Source organism: Lathamus discolor, chromosome Z (assembly GCF_037157495.1).
Source record: "Lathamus discolor isolate bLatDis1 chromosome Z, bLatDis1.hap1, whole genome shotgun sequence".
In the NCBI taxonomy this organism is placed as follows: domain Eukaryota; kingdom Metazoa; phylum Chordata; class Aves; order Psittaciformes; family Psittacidae; genus Lathamus; species Lathamus discolor.
The window spans coordinates 82,309,910-82,336,817 of record NC_088909.1 but is presented as its reverse complement, the minus strand read 5'-3'; the positions used below and the strand labels follow the sequence as shown (position 1 = coordinate 82,336,817).

At 39.5% G+C, this 26,908-nt stretch overlaps 1 protein-coding gene and 1 long non-coding RNA gene across 3 annotated transcripts; one reads left to right on the top strand and one right to left on the bottom strand.

Moving 5' to 3' along the window:
* PUM3 (pumilio RNA binding family member 3) lies at positions 1 to 24,534 on the bottom strand. 2 transcript variants are annotated; one of them, XM_065662474.1, is made up of 18 exons: positions 24,434 to 24,534; positions 23,889 to 23,995; positions 21,950 to 22,132; positions 18,969 to 19,104; positions 18,180 to 18,255; positions 17,520 to 17,613; positions 17,251 to 17,317; positions 16,485 to 16,659; positions 15,097 to 15,200; positions 14,548 to 14,626; positions 13,496 to 13,594; positions 11,998 to 12,051; positions 10,292 to 10,372; positions 7,366 to 7,508; positions 6,377 to 6,599; positions 5,184 to 5,271; positions 3,462 to 3,552; positions 1 to 242 (listed from the first exon to the last, which is right to left on the bottom strand). In XM_065662474.1, the coding sequence occupies exons 2-18, from the start codon at positions 23,983 to 23,985 to the stop codon at positions 113 to 115; spliced, it is 1,920 nt and encodes a 639-aa protein (XP_065518546.1). In that variant the 5' UTR covers positions 23,986 to 23,995; positions 24,434 to 24,534; the 3' UTR covers positions 1 to 112. The 2 variants fall into 2 exon arrangements, with proteins under 2 accessions (XP_065518546.1, XP_065518545.1); XM_065662473.1 differs by lacking the exon at positions 24,434 to 24,534 and adding an exon at positions 24,415 to 24,428.
* Positions 24,357 to 25,060, top strand: LOC136005202 (uncharacterized). Its single transcript, XR_010608704.1, has 2 exons — positions 24,357 to 24,811; positions 24,941 to 25,060. It is a non-coding gene; the product is annotated as an uncharacterized LOC136005202 (long non-coding RNA).
* The last annotated feature ends 1,848 nt before the right edge of the window (positions 25,061 to 26,908 follow it).

The window sequence follows — 26,908 nt, the reverse complement described above, 5'->3', positions numbered from 1 at the left end:
TGTTTTAGAAAGTATTTAATTTACAAATGCATATACCATGTCTTAAAACAACCATGATGCAAAATCTCAGTTGGTTGCACTGATGCAAATTGTCTTTTTAGCTTCATTTACACTACGAAGTCAATTTCTCCAGTAATGCTTCTATTCCTTTTACATTTTTATTTAGCTTCAACTTTGGGACAAGTTTTTTCAGTCCTTTTTTGACTGTATTTGCCACTTTTTGATCGGTGCTCCGGAGAAGACTATAAGAAACAGGAAAATAAACAAGTATGTCAAAGGTCAGCATGTATGTCATAGGGAAAGAAGCTGTCCATGTAAGAAAGCAGCACCTCCTTACAAATAATATAACTCGGGGCAGATGTTACTACCTCCTACTAGAAAAAGATGTAAAACTTTCCAGAAAGCATGAAACACCAGGTGAGAACAGAACACAGAATAAATCAGACCGGAAGTAACGACAGATCCCTGCTCAAAGTGGGTTCAAACACTGGGTCAGACAAAGCTGCTCATGGCTTCACCTACTCCAGGGCTGATACGCCAGAGACAGCCCAACCTCCCTCACCATTGGGCTGTCATCATGGCAGAAAGGCTCCTTCTTACCTCCAGCCTGAGCCTTCTGTGTTTCAACTTGCACTGCTGCCTCCCACCCTCTAGCCACGCACTCACTGGTGTGAACAGCGTAGCTCTCCTCCATGCCCTTCTATTGTGCTGGGGATGCTGCTGAGTGCCCCCAGAGCCATTCCTTCTCCCAGCTAAACCACCCCAGGTCCCACAGCCTCTTCTCTCAGGCCATAACTATGCTGGTTATAGAAATGACATGGAAATCAGTAAGTTTATGTTTTATCCATTTTCTACCCTGATGCAATGTATCATGCAGAAATTCAAAAAATCTGAGGAGAGGTCAGATGTAGAAACATAAATAGACCAGCATCCATGACATTCTAGTACTTACAACACGTTATTTACACTAAGCTGGACTGTAACATCTGCAAGAACCCTTCCATAACCTCTTCACACTTGTACCAAGTCAGAAGCAAGCCCCAGAATATTTTTTTTTAATAAAATTAAAATCAAATTGCTAAGTAGGACAGTGAAAGGAGAGCATCCAGAGGATACCAGGTAACTAAGAAATCAAGCACACACAAGGAACTGCTTCAAAAACATGAATAAACTTAAATGACTAGAAAGTCAAAAATCTTCAAATGGACTGACTAAGTAATCCTGAGTTTCAGATACGCACATAAGTGACAGACGGCTTCTGAAAGCCAACAGCAAAACAAAAAATCAATCATAGCTTCAAGGAGAACTGGCAATGTCTGAAAATTACCTCTGTCAGAGGGATCGGTTTTAAATGAGTGTTTTTTAAACTCAATTATTTTATGTACAAGAATACTGCAGTTATCTATACCAGACTAAGTTAAACTTATCCCTGCTGTATGATTTAGGTAATGTCTCAACTTCAATGCATGCAGTTAAACCAAAATGGCGTTAATTACTAGTGTTAGTGATGTAAGCAGGTGTCACATGAAATGGAACAAAAGCAGCTGGCTTTGTGTGTTCTCAGCTGCCCAAATGAAAGTGTGTCATGGCAAGAGTCATCAAGAGAAATTCAATTTACAAAGGATTCAGATATAATTAAAAACCCAAAACAAACTTAAACCAAAATTACAACAAACAAACAAACACTCACTACTCCCCCATATTTTTGTCTCTTTCCTGTTAGGTGTGTTCCAGTATTGGTGAAAAATGTTTAACTGCCAATCTGGAAGATAGGCTTCCCTGCTTGGCAACAAAGCATTTGTCAAAGTTCCACCCTGTAGTACCACGAGTAATAGCAGACAGGGAAAGACCGACATTCACCACATACTTTTCCACAAAAAAAACCACCACTTCTGTACTGTTTTTTGCTAACAATCAATTACTAGTTTCCTGTTTTCTATAGGAGTCTTCAATACCTATTAAGGGACTGTTGTCATGGTGAAGCTAAGCAGTTATTTCCACTAACTTACTTTGTAACTTTATTTGGACAATCAAAACAGCTTAATATATAAGCCAGGAACACCACATGCTAAAGGAATCTGCTCAGCCTTGAGTTAGGGAAAAAAAGTCTAGGCATTGGCACAGTACCTTGTCAGTGAACAAGCCTTTACTATAAATCTCCACTGAACATCTGTACAGGATCGGGTAACTTAAAAGCATTAGAAGCATTTATTGAATTCTAAAGACTTATTATGAGAGGCAAAGAAGTGTTATTATTTCAGCAGCTGAACAATCTTAACAGCCAAATTCACATGACACACGATGTTGTGTAAACTGGTTTTGTATCTGGATTGCAGCTACTCTTCTACTGCCAATTCTTCGCACTAATGTTCTGAATGATAATGACTAAACAAAGTTAGAACTAAACTCATATTAACTAACAGAAGTCCTATTAGTGAAAACAGCTTTTGATTCACCTTGCAAAAGAGCATGAACATCAAAACAGCCTCACACTAAAGTCATGAAGAACAGAGATGGAAAATAAACAGCAAGGAGTCTAAAGTAACTTTCGGTGAGGGAGAAGGGGGGGTGGAAACAAGGAAAACGAGGTTTTTATTTTTCAAAATCATGTTGACTGTTTGAATTGTTTGCTGACTTTGGCTCAGTGCAACTCTTTCTGAGGAGTCAGCTGAGAGTAATGCTGACCCAGCAGCTGCACAACACAGACCACTTTGGGTTAGGACAAAAACTTGGGTTTCTATGACCTGACACTGACAAGTAGTTACAAAATGAAAACAGCAATGATTAACACAACTGTTCACATTTGATAAAACAAAATATTAATATTAGTCCAATTCCTGTGGGGTCTTTTTTATCTCATCAGTTGCACAGTTCTCTGCTTCAAAGTTGTGAGCCAGTTAGCTCACCACAAGCCTTTGCATGATCTGTTCTTTCGTACAGTCTATTTCAAACACTTTTCAGTATGAGACATACTTAAAGACATCCATAATTAAGGCATCAACACACATGAGTAAGTTACCAAAAACTCCCATCCCCCAAACAACAAAAGAAAGAATTCTTGCATGCTGCTGCCAGTCACAGTTATTTCAGAGTTAATTATTTTAATGCAGCTATTTGTGGACTGCTTTTTTCAGAATTTTGTGCTTGTAAAGCAAGACTTACAGGCACAATTTTTAAAATATATTAGATTTTTAATCTTTAAGATTAAATCAAATCTTTTAAGATCTTCCAACATCAAGCTACTTCCTAGTACTGTAAAAGCCTGAGTTCAAGGAACCTATGGAAACTCTAATTTGAATTTTCCTACCCTGTTCCATTGCAGACTTAGCAGTGGCATGGAAGACAGTACGTATCGAGTTAAAAATGGTACTTTGCTGATAGAAATTTCAAATTATGTTCTCTTAGCTGTTCAGGAAAGTAACAATGGAACCTAATCAGAAATAGCCATGTGCCATACATACCAACAAAGAATAATGGCACCTCGATTTACTTCAGCCCAGGTCTTCATATTCTCAACACCAACACGTTCCAGCAATGTCCTTCCAAAGCAAACTGTAAAGTGTGGGAAAGGAGCAGGGAGAAGAAAAAAATTAGACAATATCTTTACACATGGGAGCCTGATAAAACTTCTCTGCAGTTGTGATTTAATCAAATAATTTTAAGCCACCAAGCACTCACAAAGCTTTTCTGTCTCAAAATAAATGTCTATTCAATGCAATGAATACATTTATAGATGTTTGACAACTTCCAAGTACTGCTTTAAATTAGTTAGACAACAGCAGCACTGTGTGACAGTTTACTAATGTAAAGCAGGCAAACGTGCTGTTTCATAGAATCACAGACTGGGCTGTGCTGGCAGGGACCTTAAAGCTCATTTAGTTCCAACCCGCTGCCATGGGCAGGGACACCTTCCGCTAGACCAGGTTACTCAAAGTCCCACCCAGCCTGGCCTTGAACACTGCCAGGGATGGGGCAGCCACAGCTTCTCTGAGCACCCTGTTCCAGTGTCTCATCACTCTCAGAGTGAAGAACTTCCTCCTTGTATCTAATCTAAATCTACCCTTGTAGAGGTTGTCAGTCTATTCACATCTTAAGGAAGACTTACAGAACTTTGAAAGAACGACACCAAAGCAAGAGACAATTATAAACAATACACTAATAAACACACATTTCTGCTGAAAACGCTACATTTGTTAGCATCTGACACTACAACTGAAGACACAAAATGTTCACAGATTAAGTTACTTAAAACTTCATAGCTAATCATTTATTGATGCATGAAAACCACAAGGAACCTTGTTTGTTTCAGCTGTACTGATGCTACAGGGCTCTATTTCCTCAGCAGCTTTGAAAGGTTAAGTTGCAGATTCATTACACCAATGGCATATGCAAAAGAATCTAGGCTCAAGTCCCCAGCTGAATTTGAAGGACTGAACTTCAGGAAAATTCTCTTACAACCGTTAAGTTTGCTGCTGAGCAAACTTACCAGTAAACAATCCAAAAACCCCACAGAACACTGACAAACTCTAACCTATGTTACACCCACCTCCTTTCATTTTTTGAGGGTTTTGTATGAGAAAAAGTAATCTCTATTAGGATATGGTGATTCACACAAGATTTTACAGTTATGTAATAAAGTAAGTTTAAAAGCTAAATTAAGATGAGAACATCTGTGCCCAGTCTCTGCCTTCTGGGATATAAAACAGCAAAGATGTCCTATTTTTGTGCATGAATTATCGTAGTAACACAAAGCATTAACCCAGCAGCACTACTGAATGCAGCAAAGATTACAGTTTGGCTCATAAGCACTAATGAAACAAGTCTTCTTGTTAGAAAGGCTTTACTTTTTCTATTACTATCCTTTAAATTGCTGTGTAATTGAGCAAAGCTACCAAGGCATTTAAGCACAGAAATGAACCCTGTGCCAAATATGTAGTAAGCCCCTGAGAACAAAACTTGACCAGTCCTTCCTTTGCATAAAAAGAAAACATATCCTTGGCATTCTGTTCATGTAACAACTCAAAACAGCATAAAAGCTAGAACCAACAACCTTAGACAGCATGTTACAATTTTCCATACGTTAGTATATTCAAAGAAATAACTGCAGAAATCTTATTTTTGGTCAGATAATTGATTACTCTGAAGTCATGATTTAATTAAATGAAGCTGAATTTCCAACATACCTTCTTTTCCACTCTCCCTCACTTTTTCATCTTGCTCTATTAACCATTTCAAAACCAAATGGCCTGCTGGATGCTCTGCAATGTGAAGCTTTAAGGGGAAAAAGCAAACCAAAACACAAATTATTTAATGAGAATGTTTCAAAACATATTTACATGTCTATCCATAAATTCCTGCTGGCTTAGTCCACTCTGCCCTCAGACACATCATCACTCTGATCCATTTAGTCATCACCTATGCAAATGACGACAAGTTTGATGCAAGCAGCTTAGTATTTATTTAAATAGACCAGTTTATTTTTACCACGTTCCCTGGAACATCTGACTTTCAGTAATAAAACACATCAACCAACGTTTCATCCACCCCTCCAAGACCCTCATGCTCGTTGAGCAACATCTATTGGTCTACCTGCCTCTGCAAGAACTTCCAGACTTTCCACATTTTCATGGACTTGAAAATTAACAGTTCACAGAAAATCACAGAAAGCATGACTAGTTCATGTAAAATTCTGCAAAATGCACATCTTATAGAAGGGGAAAAACAGGCAAATTCAGCACAACTAGAAAAATCTGGAGGGCATCTATCTTAAATACAGTGTACAGAGCATTTTTTGTTTTCTAGTCTACAGACGCATATCTGACTGAGCTTAACAAAACACAGAAGGGGCAGAGGCAAACTTTGAAGAGAAGGTCATACTCTAAAGACAGCTATTGCTGTAAAGACAAACAGTTATTATCTAAGATCTTTCCTTGCATGGAGAAAGGCACACCTGAAAGATAAGAGACCCTCTGATCGTTCTTCATTGAGATCGTTCTCAATGTAAACAGTCAAATGAACCATAAAAATTTACTAACTGCTTGACTGCATAGTGGTAACATTAAAAGAGAGACTGTGTAACATGATTATCAGATAGCTTCCTATGAAGTGTTTAAAGCAGTTTTGAAGACTAAAGATCATGAACTACCTTGCTCTAACCTCATATGAAATGCTGGCTCAAGCCTTTCTCTCTCCAGACGCAGTAATGATACCACTATGAAAGGAAACGTCAGAAAACAGATCATGTCTCATGTACAAGTGCTACCAGGGCAGCACACTGACGTTACATAGAGGAAAAAGTGAGCAGACTTCATGTTAGTGATACAAAATGAGGAAAAGCTGTGCAAGATTTCAGGAAACTTGTCCTCTTTTACTTTACCTGCCCATCACAGCCACCTGGAACAAGCTCTTCTGCTGCTAAATTAGCAATTGCATCTAGTGCAGGCTGGATGTCACCAGCAGCTGTTCTTAAGATGTCAGCAACCAAGACAAAGGTAGCTTTGTCTGTGACTACTTCTTGTGTATGTTCTTGCAAATATTCTAGCAGAGGTGAAGAAATGGCTTCCAGGAGTTCACGATGGCGGAGTTCAGTATTCTTCTTACTGATGAAAGAGACAGCACGTTAATGTGGAAGACTTGCTCTGTATGCACATCAAGCAACAAGAAACTCAGACATATACGCTATTTGAGAGAGATACAAATTATTAGAAAATCAAAATAAAACATTACTCTTCGCTCTGTTAAACACATGTTCCATATACTCATTTTAAGAACACATGGAGCGAAAAAGTGTATAGTGTTTAAAGCTGACTGCTGGTAAACCTCATAGAGTTTTTTGTTAGCAATAATTTAACCTGACTGTTTTCTATTCATTCTGACATCTCAGTAGCTGAGATTTACTTAAACAGCTCACTAATCATATAAAATTGCTTCTTCTTTAAAAGCTGATAAGCACCAATGTCAATACCAGAGACTAAATTCAAATTAACAATTTCCATTTTTATTGCTAGATTTTGAGATATGCTTTTGTGCAACCCAAAACACCAATAATGCATATTAAAAATTTTCTATGTCAAGTTTTATGTATGAGTTTAAACAAAGAACACGTCAGTTTTTGCCTCTTACAAAGAGAGTAAACTGCTGACTACCAATATATTGCTGATAACCGATAATCATGTATGAATTTTAAACAAAAAATGCAAAAATACAGACTACAAATTAACACATCTGAGTAATTGTGGATATTATTTACATATATTTACATTACTTAGCTATACTATAAAAAAAAGCTGAAATTAAATTGATCATGAGAGAAAGTTGCATGAACCCTTCTGGAATCCAGGAAAAAAACTCTTAACTGTTATATACCTATAGGCATTTCCATCTCCCTGTTGCAGAAGTGTGATAATTTCTGGAACAAAATGTGCAGGGTCTCTAGGACTTAGCAAGTACAACAAGACCTTCTTTCCGTATTTGTTGTTTATTATATTGGGTAAAGCAGCATTTATTTCCTGTAAAAGTAAACAAGCAGCAACAAAACATTAATGAATTAATAAGTTTTGAGCCAACAGTAATTACTGATGACCTTTCAAATGCAAAGCTTAGGAAAGGAAACCTACATAACAGGAGTAAAATCTGTATTTGCTTGCAAAATTAAATTAAAAGCCTCTCATCAGAATGAGTTTGGTGAGGTGAGGAAAAAAAAAATCAGGTTTAAAATGCGTACATCAGATGCATCAATGTTACCGATTAGTGAGAGAAAAAAGGGGGGAAAAAGAGGGAGGGGAAAAAGAGGGAGGGGAAAAAGAGGGAGGGGAAAAAGAGGGAGGGGAAAAAGAGGGAGGGGAAAAAGAGGGAGGGGAAAAAGAGGGAGGGGAAAAAGAGGGAGGGGAAAAAGAGGGAGGGGAAAAAGAGGGAGGGGAAAAAGAGGGAGGGGAAAAAGAGGGAGGGGAAAAAGAGGGAGGGGAAAAAGAGGGAGGGCTAAATTTTAGTATGGACAGACAGATAATTGGTATAAGGTGTTTTAGAAGTCTAACTGCTCTTTAAGATAATTTTCAGGGTTGGATTCATCTACAGAGTTTGCTTCAATACTTGATGCTTTCACCTCATCCTCTGCTACTAGTTTTCATTCTCTATCTGAAGAGCTGATCTTATCTTGGTATTTTTTACATTTTCCCAAAAATCTTTTCCCTGTTCCCGGCTTGAATAAACCCAGATGGGCCACTTCTGTGTGTGTGAAGGCCACTCGTCCTTATTTTCCTATACTCTTCTGTCTAAGTAGGATGACCAAAGAGTAAATACTCCATTATCTTTGATCTCAGATGATGGAAAACCACAGATGATTCAGGGCTTAAATGACAACTTGAAAGCTCAGCTAAAGCCAAACACAGTATGTGAACTCATAAACCCTCCAAAAGGAGAGTGCTTGTAACATAGTACCAGAATGCCTCAATGATCTCGTACCAAGTCAGCACTGATCTGTCAGGGCTTATTTGCTAGGAACTTGCCCAGAATTGGTCACGTTGCAGACTGGACTCTAGAAACAAAATCCAGCTGTGATTACAGCTAACAGACCTGAGAAACAAAAGCCATTTATTTCCACACCGGGATGCTTTCATCTCTCTACACCAAAGAGTCTGACTTAGGGATGTATCTTTGCGCTTAGGTTCAAAAACCCAATTCCCCTTTATACAAAGCTGTCAAACAGAAGAACTCCTCTTATATTTTAAAGCAAACCCCATCATGTGCTCAGTTCTGGGCCCCTCATTACAAGAGACAGACTGAGTTGCTGGGCGAGGTCCAGAGAAGGGAAATGAAGCTGGTGAAGGGTCTGGAGCACAAGTCTCATGGGGAATGGCTGAGAGAATTGGAGTTGTTCAGTCTGGAGAAGGCTCAGGGGGGACCATACCATTCTCTACAACTACCTGAAAGGAGGATGGAGAGAGGAGGTGGCTGGTCTCTTTTCCTAAGCAGCAAGTACAGGAAAAAGAGGTAAGGACCTCAAACTGTGCCAGGGAAGGTTTAGACTGGATATTAGGAAAAATTTCTTCACTGAAAGCATGATCAGGCATTGAAACAGGCTTCCAGAGAAGTGGTGGAATCACCATGCCTGAAGTGTTCAGAAAACGTGTAGATGAGGCCATTGGTGACATAGTTTAGTGGTGAACCTGGCAGTCCACATGCTGAGTATTTGACTCATCTTTACCTCCCTACCACTGCCTCTCAACCTGTCAGTCCTAAAAGTTAAGAGCATGAGTACTCCCATAAGCACATTACAACCTATACATTGATGTTAATTACCCTGCTTGCATGAAAACTAATTGTGCACTATGAAGTCTGTTTTATCATTGTGAAAACATAACTTTGTAACACTTTACAGATTAAAACATCTTAGAAGGGATAAAATTTGAAAGCAAACATAATATAAACACTATGAGAAATCTTATTAAATAATTTTGGAAGGAAGGTGAGGAGATGGGGCATTAAAAAAAACCCCATACTATACTTAATGTCATTCTGCAATTTCATGTAGGTAAAGCAGAACAGCTTTAGTTTCAGACATCTACCTGCATCAGTTTTGGAAGAAGATAAAAATATTGTATGCATCTTACCCAGATCATTAATCGTACAATCATAGAATAGTTAGGGTTGGAAAGGACCTTAAGATCATCAAGTTCCAAACCTCCTGCCATGGGCAGGGACACCTCACACTAAACCATCTCACCCAAGGTTCTCTCCAACCCAGCCTTGAACACCGCCAGGGATGGAGCATTCACAACTTCCTTGGGCAACCCATTCCAGCACCTCACTACCCTTACAGTAAAGGGCTTCTTCCTTAAATCCAATCTAAACTTCCCCTGTTTATGTTTTAACCCATTACCTCTTGGCCTATCAGTACAGTCCCCAGCATCCTTATATCCTTAATGTCATTTAATTATCAACATATTAAGTAAAAATATCAAGTTTTGAGAATTAATGTGAGTTAATGGTTTCAACATCCAACCAAAAGAAATTCCAGTCATCCATTAGCCAGATTGAACATGTACAAAATGGGTAATTTTCAGCAAGCAATCTAGTTTAAAAACTATTTCAAATAAATAACTAAAGAGAACATATGAAAGTGATGAGGTCTTCTATGAAAGGAAAACAAATTAACATGACACACAAATATAATTAAACAGAAAAAGGGGAAATGAATTAAATGGTTTGAAAAAAGCTGATGGATTCCTATTTTCATCTTCCTATATACTGAGAAACACACTATACACTGTTTAGAAAAAATTTGATTACTTACTGATATAATTAACTGTTTCACAAGTTTGGTGTCATCGATGCAATCAAATGCTGCCAGCAAGACCAGATGAGAAAACTCACCCTGCAAAGATGGGACATCAGAAATGACATGCAGTCAAGTTCTATGAACATACTAATTGACTTAGGATCAACATTTCTGAGAGTTTGTCTTGAAAGTGACACAACATGAACCACATGCAAATTCTGTTCACTGGGTAGAATGAGGGAAGCCTAATGCTTAGGCTGTCACTAAAAATAAGGCCTGTTAAGAGAAGCATGTTGTTAAAAGAAAGGTAGATTAAGTTGATCTGCCATTAGAAGTAGATAATACTGCTTTATCACATCCAAGCTATTAACCTAATCCTATGTATAATTACCACTGGAAATCATAGGATTTGCCTCGCCGAACATTACATACAGATTTTATTTATGAGGTATTTGCTTAAAACTGAGAAAAATCACATACTGTATTTTGGAGATCATGTTTCTGCAGTAAGCCACATAGTCTCTACTGTATTGCTGGACAGTAAATTCTAGCATACACAAAAGGGCATGATCCAATTCACTTATGCGTCAGTGAGATTCTACGTCTAAGCAAAGCCAGACCTTCAGTGCTCCAGAGTTGTTTTAGCCATTATTTGCCTACTGTCTCATATTTCTATCTAATATATACTTAATAAAATATAGAAATAACTTATTCTGGTAGAACAATTATGGAGAGAAACATTACTTAAAACAGTGCCCTCCAATGTGGGCTGCACAAGACAATCCATTATGAGACAGGAAGAAAATATTTTTTGTACCATTAATAAATATATAAAAATAACCACTGGCTATATCATCTTTCTAAAATTTGTTTCTGTGTCTGTTTTATAACGTATACTAGTACAGTAGTACGTGTACATTATTTATACATAAATACACATATATTTGAGATGCATGGTCAGGGTTGCGTGACCAGAAGTTTGGAGAGCACTGATTGAGACTACATCAACTATCAGTAAACAGAACAATACCATCAGGTAGAAAAGTTTAAAAAGCTTTTCTTCACAGCTTAGTTAAGCTTTTCTTCACAGCTTTTTTGCCTGAAACTATGAAATCCAGTTGCAACTGTTACTCTGTTGGTGCTGCAGTCTCAAAACATGTCTATTACTCAGAAAAAAAATAAATACAGACTTCCCTGTATGCTATTTCATCATTAATTCATTTTGAATCTTCCTGACTTCTAAAAAACACAAAACAAAAAACTTGTAACAAAAACTTGTAACAAATATGCACATTCAAATGGCAATGGCACATTCAAATATGTTGGTACCCACCCAACACAGCTACAGTTCCTTTTCTGTATACATGTTATTTTACTCCCAACCAAGAAGAATTAACCAATGAAGATATATGAAGCCGTATGAAGATGTAGTGTAAAGTTGGGATAAAAAAAAAGAGATATATATGTATATATAAAATATATATAATATAGAATTTACAATTAACTCAGCTCTTTCAAAGGAGGACTGAACTTACTGCCCACAATGAAGCTTCTCAGTATGTCTCTAAATATTCCGTAAAGTTAATTATATTTTATACTAACATATCACTGGTATTTTAAACCTAGTTTTATTAAAACCTCAGGTGTTTCCAGTACTAAAGTGCAATCACATTAGCCTCTACCAAATCACTTGTATTTCAGACACTGAAATAAATGCTCACCGTCGCTATTTTTTCAATGTATGTCTTCATAGTTTTCACAATTACTTTTCTGTCCTATACAAAAGGAAGGTAAGAAACTCGAATTAGCCTATAATGCCAGTGATTCTGAGTAACTAAATTGTTATCTACACCTTCAAAAATATAACCTTCTATCTGCTTACTATAGCAAAGGCTATTTACCAAAGTCTCACATTTGTGCTACTAGTCTGCACCTAGAAGAGTTGACTTGTGAAAGACTCAATCCTAGGGAGGTTCTGTATGTGTTTATAAGTCCAGCCCACCAACAGGACATGGCAAAAACACTAAGCTGAAGGTAAAAAACAAAAAAAAAAATTAGAAAGAGAGACACCTCCAAACCATCACACAGGTTCACCTATATCTTGTTCATTACTTACACAAGAATGCACTTCAACTCTTCATTTGGAAAGAAATTTATTAAACAGGGCCCAAAACTTTTAAGTAGCAAGAACTCTGTCTAGCCTGTTGCAAAACCTGTTTACTAGCAAGATGTATTTTTTGACAGAGTTTCCTCAGTGCTTGTACTTTCAGCTTTTGCAATCACTGCTCAGTCTTTTCCACACGCATTACTACCATTAGAGCCTAGCAACTTCCTGTTTTCTTCTGCACTCTTTAACAAGCAGACTATTTTCATAAGAATAACAGCATGGGCTGGGTTGGCAGGGACCTTAAAGATCATGGAGTTCCAACCCCCTGCCAAAGTCAGGACACCTTCCACTAAACCAGGATGCTCCAAGCCCCGTCCAACCTGGCCTTGAACACTGCCAGGTATGGGGCAGCCACAGCTTCTCTGGGCAACCTGCGCCAGGGCCTCACCACCTGCATATTAAAGAGGGCACAACAGTATTTCCAGGAGATGACGGCATACAGTACACCTAAAGTATTTCAGGATACCGTATCAACAGAAAAAGCTAAATACAGTTCCTGTAACATTTTTGAAGTCTTGGCATTGCATAGCCAAATACTGTTCCATATTACAACTTTTCACTGTCCTCTTCCTACTGCCAATTCCACTGGCATTAAAAAACCAATGGAATGAAAGAATGGCCAATAATCTAAAATGGAACAGCTTTATGTATCACCTTCAAGAATTCCACTAAAAATAAAAAGAGATGCTTCTATTATAGGATTTCTAACAAAAGCATTTGCTTCACAAAAAAATCTACTGGTGTTATTTGCCAGTAAGGCAAGTGGAACCACTTTTTAACGTTGATCTCAAATACTTAACTGTATCAAAATGCCCACTGGGAGAAGAACCCACCTGGGCAACCACACTCACAGTCTCAGACTAGACTATTATTAACTAAAAAGAGGATTCTTTATTACTAAATACCATAATTAAATTATTATTTATAAGTATATACTATATATTTAATTATATAGATTTTGTATTATTTATACAGTTATTATCTATTATTAAATAAAAAGAGGACTCTATTATTAAATAAAGAGGACTGGGTAGACAGTAACCAAACAATACCTTGGGAGTACCATGCCATAAGCAGTGCATCGCTACTCGGGCTCCATCATGAGTGTGTGCCAGGTAGATGGCAGCCTCTCTGATAGCTTCTATCATTTCCTGTGGAAGAAAAGGTGATAAAGCAAAAATGTGAATGAAAAGGCCTAAGACATCTCCAGACATGAGGGTGAAGGCATGAAAGGATTTCTTTTGTCTGCTCACAACACCACAGAGAGCATCACTGGCTCAACAGAACCATTCTCACTGCCTTGAACTAAGAAAAATGGTCTCAAAAGGACTCTGAAAGACTGTAAATGACATACACTTTCTCCCTTGAAAACTACACAGTTCCTCATATTCAGCCTATGAAATCAGAAATGTCCTGAATCTTGCCAGTTTCTGTTAGAGAAAATTCAAGGAAGGGTGCTCAGAACTGTCCTGGGTTCAGCAGTAGCAGTCATTTTTCTCCTTCTTAGTAGCTGGTGCAGGGCTGCATTTTTGACTTTCAGCCTGGGAACAGCGCTGGTAACACCGATGTTTTTAGTTGCTGCTTATTAATGTTTATTCTGACCAAGGACTTTCTGAGTCTCATGCTCTGCCAGGGAGGAGGGGAAGCTGGGAGGAAGCAGAGACAGGACAGCTGACCCAAACTAGCCAAAGAGGTATTCCATACCACAGCACATCATACCCAGGAAGTAAAACTGGGGGCAGTTACTCGGAAGGGCTAGATCACTGCTTGGTTGGGCTGGGTATTGGTCGGCGGGTGGTGAGTGGTTGTATTCTCTTCCCTTGTTACTTCCCTTATCATTATTATTATTGGTGCCAGCAGCAGTGGTTTGTGCTATACCTTAGTTACTGGACTGTTCTTATCTCAGCCCGTGGGAGTTACATTCCTTCGATTCTCCTCCTCATCCCTCTGGGAGCAGGGGGAGGAAGGGGGAGGAGTAAGCAAACAGCTGCTTGGTTTCTGAGTGACAGGCTGGGATAAACCACGACAGGAACTAAGGCAGAAACTACAGTAGACAAGGACAACGATACACTTAGAACATAAAAACCAAACAAAACATACTTACAGATCTTTGTTTTGGAAGAGCGTAAGTGAAAAAGTCCAAAAATACTTTATGTACCAGTGAATGTTTTATCACAGCCTCTCTGTATTTGGGAAGAGGAAAATAAGCAAAAAGTCCCCTATAAGTAATGGCTTTAACATAAGATAACAATACTTCATTTGCATTTAAAAAACAGGTTTGGCAGTGCTTTGTGCAGAAAACACACAGACAATTTGGATTAGATGTTTAGCATTTGCAGTTCGTGGAAGATTCTAAACCTAGCAAAATATTTTCTCCTAAGGACCACTAGAGAAGCTTACCTAATAATGACTGCATTATGGAAGTACACCACATTGCAGGATTTCTGCTGAATGGCTAGGGCAGGGGACACTTTAGTTTATAGAAGTGGAGTTCAAAATTAAGATACGACGCTTTGGACAAAACCACGGTTACTTACTAAATAACACAGCAATATTACAACTTAAAGAGTATCATTATCACTGTCTTTCTGTATGGCAGAAACAAACTTATTCATGCTAAACTGTCACTCCTTAAATCAATTTTTTTCCTTACTTTTGTGCCATTGGTGTAAGAATCTGTTTCATTTCATCCAAGATGGCCTCTCTCTTTTCAGGCTGAGCTGCTAATACTTTATCCAGTGTTGGGACAACTGGTGTCTGAAACGAAAGTACAACAAGCGCAATTGCTCCCAGTAAGTATCAGCGCTTACAGAAAATTAAAATCTTTAGTTCCTTTTCAATCAAAATTCATTAACAGTATCACAAACATTTTTCTGCAAAGCTAACAATTTTTACAATTTCAAAAATAAAAAGCTAGTCTACTTTGAGTATGTCAGAAGCTATATACTTGTTTCTACAAACTGAATATCCATTATTAGCAAATAAAAGCTACTTCTATGGTCTGAATTGGCTGTTGCCAGTTACAGTAAGATCTTCATGAGACTGTCAGATACAAGGTAAAATACACAAAATTAACGTTCTGTTAAGGGACTCCTAAGCTAAGCAGAAATCCTGCACAACAGTACGCCTGTGTCAGAGAACAATAAGTGAATTAACTGAGAAGTTAACCAAGGCCCAGAAAATTCCAGTTCAAGAACAGCAGAGAGAAGGAATTTATAACATATACCTTAAAAACAGAAGTACTTCCTGGTATCTAACAATTACACTGGTAACTCTTTGTAAAACAATGTGTTGCTAGTAGAATAGGCTGAGTAGATAGAAAATTAGAAGAAATGTATTTGTAACCATCCCTGCCATGGGTGGAAAAGGTAGAAAGTTGGAGGCAGGGGGATGAAAATTAAACCACCCATTTCAAAACTCCAGGAAATTCCAGGTCTCTTTAAGGGCTACATTGTAATTTCCTACAAACCCACATACTGCCAAGCCTCACATATTCACCACTACCTAAAACTACTTGAAAAACTCACACCAAGAATGCTAGAACAATGGAAGATTAACACTGCACCTGATTTCTGAGGTTGTTTTACTCCCAGTACAAATTACAGTCCACAATCCAAGCAAACATGCCTTTCTATTAGTGTTGCAATACGTGTAATACCAGTAAAGAAAACAACAGGAATATAATTCAGAAATGAGCTGGTAATTTCTTACACATCTTTAACATAAATTTTGGGTAAAAGTCTGCTGTGCTGTACATCAGGATGCAAAAGTCTCTCTAGTGTAGTTAATGATTGTATAAAGCAGTTTAGTACTTGGTAGTGAATAAAACTATTTGTGTCTCTAACAAAAAATATTTTACATAGTTTAAACTGAAAAACACTACAGTTTAATCTAAACTAGAAACGTGCAAGCAATCATCACATTTAAACATGCTAAACTAGACCATATTTGAATAGCTGAAAGAGAAATTTAATTAAAAGAAATAGTACACAGTACCTTAGATGCTAGAACACCTTAGACTAGAAAGTATTTAAACATCACCTTGTAAACCTGGAAAGTATTCCCATATAGCTCTTCTGTCAGCATATTCCTCTGCTCCAGAATGGCTTTGTCATTATACGCATATTCCACTATAGCAGATGCTTCAGCATGACGGAGCATTTTTTTCACATGGCCTTTAAAACTTTTTATTATTTCTGCAACTTGCGGTTTTGTCCTGTTTCACAAGGAAAAATAGATACCAAGAGTTAAAACTTTAGGGATAAGCTAACCTATCAATAGTTTCATTTTTCGAAGCACATTTAGGTGGTATGAACTGGAACAGAAACCAGGAAATACATGTTTCTGGATCAGCTTTTTGGCATTTACGATAATACAGCAAGAAAGCCATGAATCTCTGGCTTTCCTGCCATAGAAGTCATAAGGCATTTTGAGGGAAAAAGAAACCAGTGGATAAATCCTACAGAATGAAGGATGCTTTCCTGAAATGCTAAGCAGAGAAAATTTTTAAAAGCCTTTTTTTTTTTGTATGAGAGAAAGATTAACTTTGTGCATATATGTGAATCTCTTTTGGCATATGTTTTCCTCAATATATACAGCTTGAGCTTCACTTCCTTACAAAAGAAAAACTACTGTTAGCAATACGTGACACTCTTCTGCTTCATCACCGTTATAAAGATACTTCCAGAAACATACTTTTTTGTTCATGAGATTATATAGATTAAGAGCAGCACTGGACTGCAACCAGTCGGCAATCACTGGAAATGAAACAATGCAACACAGCTAAGCAAATTCATTTCATACTCACCCATACATGAGGAACTTCTTCACAATATTTCTGGAATATTTTGACTTGCTCAACTCTACTAAGCTATCTAGAAGAAGGGGGAAAAAATAGCTCATTTGATTTTGCACTACATTAACTCTACAAAACAAGATGCAATAATTTAAATAAAGTTTTAAAAACTCACTATACAGTGCACCAGTTCAGCAGAAAGTTATTCAAGAGAAAATAACATCGCTTTTTTCAATGCATCCTAACAAGCACACAGGTAAACTGTAAATGGGAAGAAATACCTTTCAATTCTTCAAATGTCTCTTGCCTTTGCTTCTCATTACCATACTGAATAAAACACTGGATCACTCGAGTTGAATCATGTGCAAACGCCAACTACAGGACAGAGACAGTTTATTATCCTAGGCCATTAAAATCGCATTATGCAACAAATTTATTTTAACACACTTGCTGTCTGGTATAGTTTTATGCCACATGTAGCATGTAATGCCTATTAAAAAAGTAGCTGAGTGTTTAGAATGAATCAAGTTTTCAGGTTTTTTTACTACTTTGTAAGTACTCTATCAAACAAAATATAAACAATACTTCCAATTGCTGACAATTAAGGACATGCATCCAGGTTTTAATACTGAAAGAGTACCATGACATGGTATCTTGCTCTTCCTCATGTTATTTCAGAGTGACTGTGACAACGCAATTCCACTTCATTACGGAATACCATGTATCACTATAAAATTAAACATGTATTTCACTGCAAATTTCTGCATTTAAAGAATTAAGACTATTTTTCCCCTTTTTTTACTCAAAGTTAAAAAAAAAAAAATCCCTGTAACTTTTGGAAGAACAGGTTAGTACTATATTATTAAAAGTTCATTTAGTATTTCACCATTCTTTAAAGAAGCTTTTATGAATTTGTGCACTATGGCATTAGTTTTTCTTACACTTTTAATTTTTCCATGAAGAAGCTTCTGCAGTTCATGCATGAGCTTTTCTCTCTTCTCCTTATCACATTTCTTCCTACAAGCAAAGCAAAATTTTTTTGTAGTATGATCCACTTATATCTATAATTTAAGAACCAAGACAGCACAAAATAAAGCTAGCTCCTGCTAAACCAAATTTATATTATCATTCATTAAACCTGTAGACAGATGTATTTAAGCACTTTCAGTTCCCAGAAATCAAACCAGATTTCCACACTTTATTCTTTTCTAACAACATTATTAAAAAGAACATAAACTCAAACCTGCACCAGAGCTGCTCACAGATCCAAAGATCTGTAAGCATTTTACAGCTGAAACTGCAAAGCACAGGCCCTTATAGCAAGTAAAATTATCTCCTCATTCTGAGGTGAGGTCCCAGTTCTAGAATTACATTTGCCCAGAGACAGCATACAAACCTCAAAAAAAGCCCCAAACCCTCATGCAGTGATCCCACTGCAAGATGAAGCTGGATCAACAGATGCTCTGTGCCTCAGCGTTCAAAATGTAATACAACTCCTTAAGAACTTACTCACAAATTTTAATCTAATAGGTGAGCTTAACCCAGACATTTCTAGCACCATCGGTCAACACACCCTGTTTAAACCATCTACAGAATTGCATGTAATGTTATCACTCACCCATGGAATTTCACTGTGGAAATACATTTTCATATAATTACAAGAGGAGATAGAGAGTCTTGCTGCAACTCGTGACTAAAAGTTAACTGAAGCAAAAAGGAATCATTATTACCTTCTCACACTTTCCCATATTTGCTTCGATTTCACAATTATGTCATAGTTACTTTTATCATTAAGCTGTCTGGTTTGCTTTAATTCCTTCCTTTTCTTTTTGAAGTCATTCCACTTTGGCTTCTTAGTATCCAACCCTGAAGACAAAAATAAATGGATTTTTTTATAGTCAGTAAAAGAGGAGGAATGGAATCTTTTACCAGTATAAACTATGGCAGCTCTGTGAATTGACTTGTTAACAATTCAGGAGCTTCGTCCTAAGTTACCAAGCTAACTAATGTGAAAGTGTAAACATCTAATATACATGCTAAGCTAGTATTTTCCAAATCTATATTACTGAAAGAACCAGGCAAACAAGAATTTTCTCAAAGCTTTGTCAAAAACACACTGCAAACCCCTTAATAGCTTGAAAATTGACTTAAAGATGCACCTAGCTTTTTAGTTCATCCTGTACTCACACATACCTTTTCTCTCTCTCAAAAGAAAAGCCTTAACTCAAAGATACATATCTGAAATCTCAGAGATGAAAAAAATTGAAGTCTTTTAACATGGTTAATCTTTTCTTTCAGTCAGATTCCTTAAGCATGGGGTTTACTATACAACAGCTATACACTGCCACTCAACAAACTCATAACGTGCTGCAAAGTGCCACAAATGAGTTATGGAAAATCTTCAAGTATCTGATCTTAGTTTTATTATATCTTGACAAAAAACATCATCTTATATGACATGGTTTCACACAACCAACTCATGCATGCAAACGATTACTTCTACATGCAACATGGCTGGCTGCACGCAAAGAGTTGTGGTCAATGGCTCAATGTCCAGCTAGAGACCAGTAACAAGTGGTCTCCCTCAGAGATCGGTGTTGGGACTGCTCTTGCTCAACATCTCTGTCAGTGACACGGACAGTGGGATTGAGTGCGCCCTCAGCAAGTCTGCCGATGACACCAAGCTGTGTGGTTCAGCTGATACACTGGAAGGAAGGTATGCCATCCAGAGGGACCTTGACATGCTTGTAAGGTGGGCTGATGCCAACCTTATGAAGCTTAACCATGACAAGTGCAAGGTCTTACACCTGGGTGTGAGCAATCCCAGGCACAGCTACAGGTTGGGCAGAGAAGAGATTCAGAGCAGCCCTGTGGAGAAGGCCTTCAGGGTGCTGGTCGATGAGAAAATGAACATGAGCCGGCTGCAGCATGCACTCGCAGCCCAGAAAGCAAATGTATCCTGCACTGCATCAAAAGGAACATAACCAGAAGGTCGAAGGAGGTGATCCTGCCCCATTACTCTGCTCTTGTGAGACCTCACTTGGAGTGTTGTGTACAGTTCTGGTGTCCTCAACATAAAAAGAACATGGAACTGTTGGAACAAGTCCAGAGGAGGGCCACAAAGATGATCAGGGGACTGGAGCACCTCCTATATGAAGACAGGCTGAGAAAGTTGGGGCTGTTCAGCCTGGAGAAGAGAAGGCTGCGTGGAGACCTCATGGCACTCTTCCAGTATCTGACAGGGGGCTACAGGGATGGTGGGGAGGGACTCTTCATTAGGGACTGCAGTGATAGGACAAGGGGTAATGGGTTAAAACTTAAACAGGGGAAGTTTAGATTGGATATAAGGAAGAAATTCTTTACTGTTAGGGTGCTGAGGCACTGGAATGGGTTGCCCAGGGAAGTAATAAATGCTCCATCCCTGGCAGTGTTCAAGGCCAGGCTGGACAGAGCCTTGGGTGGCATAGTTTAGTGTGAGGTGTCCCTGCCCATGGCAGGGCGTTTGGAACTAGATGATCTTAAGGTCCTTTCCAACCCTAACTATTCTATGATTCTATAACATTAAAGACCCAGCATAAAATTTTTAGACCTTAAAGCACAGCTTGTTGGCAATTAGCAGCATGCACTTAACTTTTTTACCCATCCAAAACCCATTCTCTCTTTTTTACAAAGTATATTATTTTCTTCTATTACTCTCCTAAAATAATAGCGATAAGCAAAACCAGTAACACTTTGAGAGCAGAGCCACCCTGCAATATCGAGCACCTTTCAGTTATTCTTAGAAACAACATTTAAAGGTTTGTTTGTGGTTGGGTTTTTTTGTTTTTTTTCAAGAAGCTTAATATAAACATTCTGTTCCTATTAAGTTTCCAGGCATCTAGTGCATACTCCACGTGGAGCCATTCTGAAGAATACAACAGCAAAATGCTCAATTCCTTCTACTGACTTTCAAACACCTAACAGTCTTCTGCAGAACTTCACATAAGACGCCACTTCTGTTTCATTGTCCTAGTAGACCTCTGCTTCACAACAAAGTAAGGAACAACACGAAGTTCTCATGCACCAGAAACAAAGTTAAAAAAGAAATCCATTTAAAGAAATGGTAAAACCAGACATTTATTTATTTAGCTTCTCTGTATAAACACAAAAATAAGCAGTAAAACACAAAAAGCACTCACAACACTAAAGATCTCTTTGTAAAAAAAAAAAAAAAGAACTGAAAGAACTGACTAGTTTGCACCACAAGAAAAAAATAATGTAACGTAAGGGATAGCCAACTCTGACTCATGACCTTTTGTGTTCCAAATTTTCTAGCCAGTACTTTTAGAACAGAGGATTAAATTTCTAAACCGGTCTGTGAAATGCTCTGTATTTTCCAAGTTTACGGGAAAGCAGTCAGTTTCAAGCTAGCCACTTAATACTGTCATTAAAATACTCATAGCTTCATGATGGCATGCTGATTATTTAAATTTGCTATTGCATCTTTACTTTTGACTTCAAAGAAAATTCGTAACTGTTCATTCTCATTACTCAAGTCAGGTGAAGCACATTTTCCACAGCAAAGATTAAACATGAGGTAAACTTGCAGTCATTCAGCCAATTTGGAAAGGCGATAAACAAGGCACAGGGAAAGAGGAAGACAGGAGCACCTAAATGAACATGTTTCCAAAACCTAGTTGCCATTGACATCCAGGCTTAAAAATCTGCTCACCTCCCTCTTGTCCATCCTGGAGCTTCCTCTTCTTTGCAAACTTTTCTGATTGCTGTTTATTCTTGAACTGTTTAACAGTAGCTCTTCCAGGTCTTAATTGTCCTTTCACAAATTTCTTGGAAATCGATTTAGGCTTTCCCTCCTCATCTCCTTTCTTGAGGAGTTTCTTTGGTGGACCTGAATCTATTACCCAACAAAAAAGAAATTAAAAAGCTATCACAGAGCTAATGTTGCTTCAAAATAACAAATAACTGCTGTAACAAGAATTTAACTTCTTTGTAGTAACAATTATACATCTAACAATAATTCTTACATGCTTCCCAAAGCTGATGTTTTCATGGCAGTCCCTGGGTGTTCCACTTTCCCCTAAGAAGTTCTGCCCCAGCATTATTTTCTGGGCAGCAGTATAACTGCCCAGACATAAAAGGATTATTCTAAATTAAGAATTTCAACACCCTTGACACCAAGGTCATCAATCCCCAAATCATCTCTCCACAGTTTCTGGTCAGAGCTGTTCTGACATCATCTAAAGCAGAAGAAAAAAACCACTGAAAGGTATATTCTCAACTCTAACCCACAGCACTTCACACACCCTAGCTTCAACTGTCAAACTTTTACTTACTGTAGGAGAGCAAACTGTAGAATCAAGAAGTTCTCAACTTTAAAATTCTAATTAAGTGAGTATTTTAGGTGAATCAAATAGACCTGAAGGGCTTTCAGTGCAGTTTATTTAAAGCATTTCAGCCTCACTTTTTCCAGGTTATTTGATCATACAGTCAGTATAGTTTTGAATGCAAGATAGAATCACAGATGACTGAGGTTGGAAGGGACTTTTGAAGGTCACCTGGTGACACAGGGCCACCCAGCCGCTTTTGATTATATCCAAGGTGGAAGACTCCACCCTGGGCAGTGCTCAGTCACCCCCATAGTAAAGACGTCTTTCCTGACATTCAGCAGGAACCTCCTGTGTTTCAGTTTGTGCCTCTGGTCCTGGCTGTCTTTGCACACCCCATTCAGGTATTTGTACACAGTGACAAGATCCCTATGAGCCTTCTCTTCTACAGTCTCAACTGCCCTAACAACATCAGCCTCTTCATCGTGTATGTGGCCCTTCAGTGGGCTCCCTCCAGTATTCTTACATCTCTCTTGTACTGAGTAGCTCAGAACTGGAAACAGCACTCCAGATGTCGCCTCACCAGGGCTGAGGAGAGAGCAAGGATCACTTCCCTTCACCTTTTGGCAACACTCTTCCTAATGTAGCCCAGGATCCAATTTGCAACCTTTGACACAGGGGCACATTGCTGGCTCATGTCCAACTTTGTGATCACCAGCAGCCTCAGGACCTTTTCTGCAAAGCTGCTTTCCCCCAACACATACTGGCGCATGGGGTTGCTCCTGCCTCAGGTGCAGGACTTCACTCCTTGCCAAACTTCACAAGGCTTCTGACAGCCCATTTCTCCCCTGCTGCTGAGGCCTATCTGAAGAGCAGCATGACTCCTGGTGCACCTGCCACGCCCCCCAGCTCCCTGTCATCAGTAAACTTGTAATTGTACACTCTGCCCCATAATCCAGATCATCAGTGAAGCAGTTGAACAGAACTAGGCCTAGTACTGTCTCCTTGGGTACAGTGCTAGTTATCGGCCTTCAACTAGATTCTGTGCTACTTATAACCAATTTCTGGGCCCAGCCATTCTGCCAGTTTTCAATCCACCACACCATGTGCTCATCCAGCCCAGTCTGTCAGCCCTTCTGTAAGAACTTCATGGGAGACACTGTCAAAAGCTTTACTGAAGCCCATGTAGACATTCACTTCTCCAACCTCATCTACAAAGTTCATCACTTCAGAAGTTCACCAAGATGAAAAAGTAAGTTCAAGCATGCCTGCGCACAACACCACCAACTCAGAAGAGATTCCTGTTAGGAAAATTTGTCTTTTTACCATTATCTTTTTTAAATTTCCTCTTCCCATGCGGTGCTTTTCCATAAGGCGTTTTTCCACTCTTCCCCACGAACTTCCTTTTACCCTTGGTTTCCATTGTGGCAGCACTGCAAAGGACGCAAGAGACAGCATTACCGGACCGCCGTGGCTCCCTTGCCAACAGCGTGAGGAACAGACAGCCCGCACTTCCGGGTACACCGGTTAACACACTTGGCGGAGTTAAACCCTTCTCAACGGCCGCTGACCGTCCCTAGGCGGACGGTGAGGGACCAAACTAGGTGGCCCGCAGGCGCGCCACCACGGAGGCTCAACTAGGCAAAGCCGCGGAGCACGTGCCCGGCCGACCCCGCTCCTCAGGGACCCCGAGGCCAGACCACGCCAGCCCAGCGCGGTGACAGCGCCAGCGAACGCCGCCGGCCCACACCCGCGGGGCCGCCCGACGGACACCCCCGACGGACACCCCCGACGGACACCCCCGACGGACACCCCCGACGGACACCCCCGACGCCCGCGCCGCGCCACGCACCGCCGGCCCCACCGCTCACCTCACACGTGCCGCCTCGCCCGCGCTTTGCGGCCCCCTCGGGCGAGCGCGGCTCCCTATTGGCAACTGCCGTGCGACAGTGCTGATACAGCATGCCGTCAAGCACCGCGCGGAGGGGGGCGGGCGCTGCTCCGCGGCCCGCAATAAGGAGAAGTCGCTTTGTGTTTGAGAACGCTCAGCCCGGAGCCCTGGAACGGGCGGGCCTCTGAGAGGAAAGGCCTCGTTCTTGTTCCAGTTGCCGTTTCCGTTCCCCTCCCAGCTCCCCAGCTAGCTGGGCCAGCGGGGCTGCCGCCATCTTCTCGAGCAGGGTTTGCTGAGTTCCCAGCACAAATAAAATCGCGGAGGGCACCGGGTGGAGCTGTTACTGGAAACCATGCAGGTGTGATTTACCCGCGTGAAACGTCTGCCAAGCGTTTTATCGTATTCGGGTGTTCAGTAAAGCCGTTTCTTCCTAACGGAAAGGGGAGCCGTGTTCATAAATGTAATTATTACTCTTGTGTGATTACAGTGGCGGTGACAGGAAACCCGAGCATGGTCAGTACTTCTGTAAGACTACCCGTCGTGTATTTCAGTAAGAATGTGATGTGGGTGGAAATTACATGGTGGAATAAAGCTTTTTATTAAGTGAGCTGGTGGCAGTACTGTTCTTTTGTCTCTTGGGAAGCACTTGGCAGTGCCTTCGAAAATGGAATAGACATGGGCAGGATTATAGTTTTTAGTTTTTCCACTGTTTGAAATGTCCCCATCATGGCTGACAAAACTGTGAAAATTGAATGGTTTAAAGGGAGGCAGGGGTAGAGTGTACTTTGAAGATCACCTTAAGCAGCATAATAATAGAAGGTTGTATGCTTCCACAGCTCAGATGTTCTGCTTCAGTGTTTGGAACAAGCTCCGTAAAAGTTTCAGATAAGTCTTAGTTGCTACACTGATTACATTTTCCTTTTTTTTTTTTTTTTGGTGGTTGCTTTTCAAGAATTGAGACAGAAAATACATTGCTGTGTTCAGCTTGCTGTAATACAAACATCTGCCAGAGAATAAACCAGTGAAATTCTTGAATGCCAGCCAGGCTTTTCAAGTCAGCAGTTTAGAGGGCCAAGCACGTCCCTTTCCTAAAAACATAAGTAGGGATTCCTTAAAGATCTTAACATAGCTTAAAACAGGCTCCAGTTGTAGATGATAGTTCTTGACCTAATCAAGTCTCCAGAATATTCCCATGTGTGTACATAAATCGTGTTTCTGCACAGATGTTTTAATGTCTAATTTTTCATAGAATCATAGAATAGTTAGGGTTGGAAAGGACCTCAAGTTCATCTAGTTCCAACCCCCTGCCATGGGCAGGGACACCTCACACTAAACCATCCCACACAAGGCTTCATCCAGCCTGGCTTTGAACACTGCCAGTGATGGAGCACTCACAACCTCCCTGGGCAACCGATTCCAGTGTCTCACCACCCTAACAGGAAAGAATTTCCTCCTTATATCCAATCTAAACTTCCCCTGTTTTAAGTTTTAACCCGTTACCCCTTGTCCTATCACTACAGTCCCTGACGAAGAGTCCCTCCCCAGCATCCCTATAGGCCCCTTCAGATACTGGAAGGCTGCTATGAGGTCCCCACGCAGCCTTCTCTTCTCCAGGCTGAACAGCCCCAACTTTCTCAGCCTGTCTTCATACAGGAGGTGCTCCAGTCCCCTGATCATCCTCGTGGCCCTCCTCTGGACTTGTTCCAACAGTTCCATGTCCTTTTTGTGTTGAGGACACCAGAACTGCACCTCTTTTTGGATGCTGTTTTGATTCCATGGAGGTAAAAGTCATTAAATAAACCAAAAGATTAAAAATTTGGAAGAGTGAATTTGTAATCTGTGAACAAGGTATGTAAAACTGTAATTGAGTATTACCAGTCTCTAGTGAAACCTTCATCTCAAAATCCAGATTTACGTTCAGATTCCTTTAAAACTGTCTTACTTATGTTAAGGGGGTCTTTATCCCAGTAAGGGGTTTACACTCCCCAGCCATAAGGAGGAAGGTTTCACTCCTTCACATGTAAGTTTGATGAGTTTGTTATCGCCCAGAACAGATGAGGCCCTTGGGCCTGATCTCTGCACGTGCCCCACCAGACAGCACACTGCACTAGACCCTGAATTCAACCGTCCTATTCAAGTATATAGAAGCTGATCCACCCACCAAGTTTAAAAAAAAATTGAAGTAAGTTTTTGAGCCGATTTTAAGTCTATTTGGGTCTCTAGAAACTCACACAAAATAGATCTTAACTCTGAACTTTTATTATATACTTTAGTGATAGTTTAAGCTTTGCAGATTGCAGTGACAATACACTAACTGCAAGAACAAGCATGAAAATAATATGTAAAGCCAGATAAAAATCAATCATTAAGTACGCACAGAGTACAGCTCTTATCCAATAGGCATCCCTCATTTCTCCCAACCCTGTATTCTGCATGTTTATATGATTTAATTCAA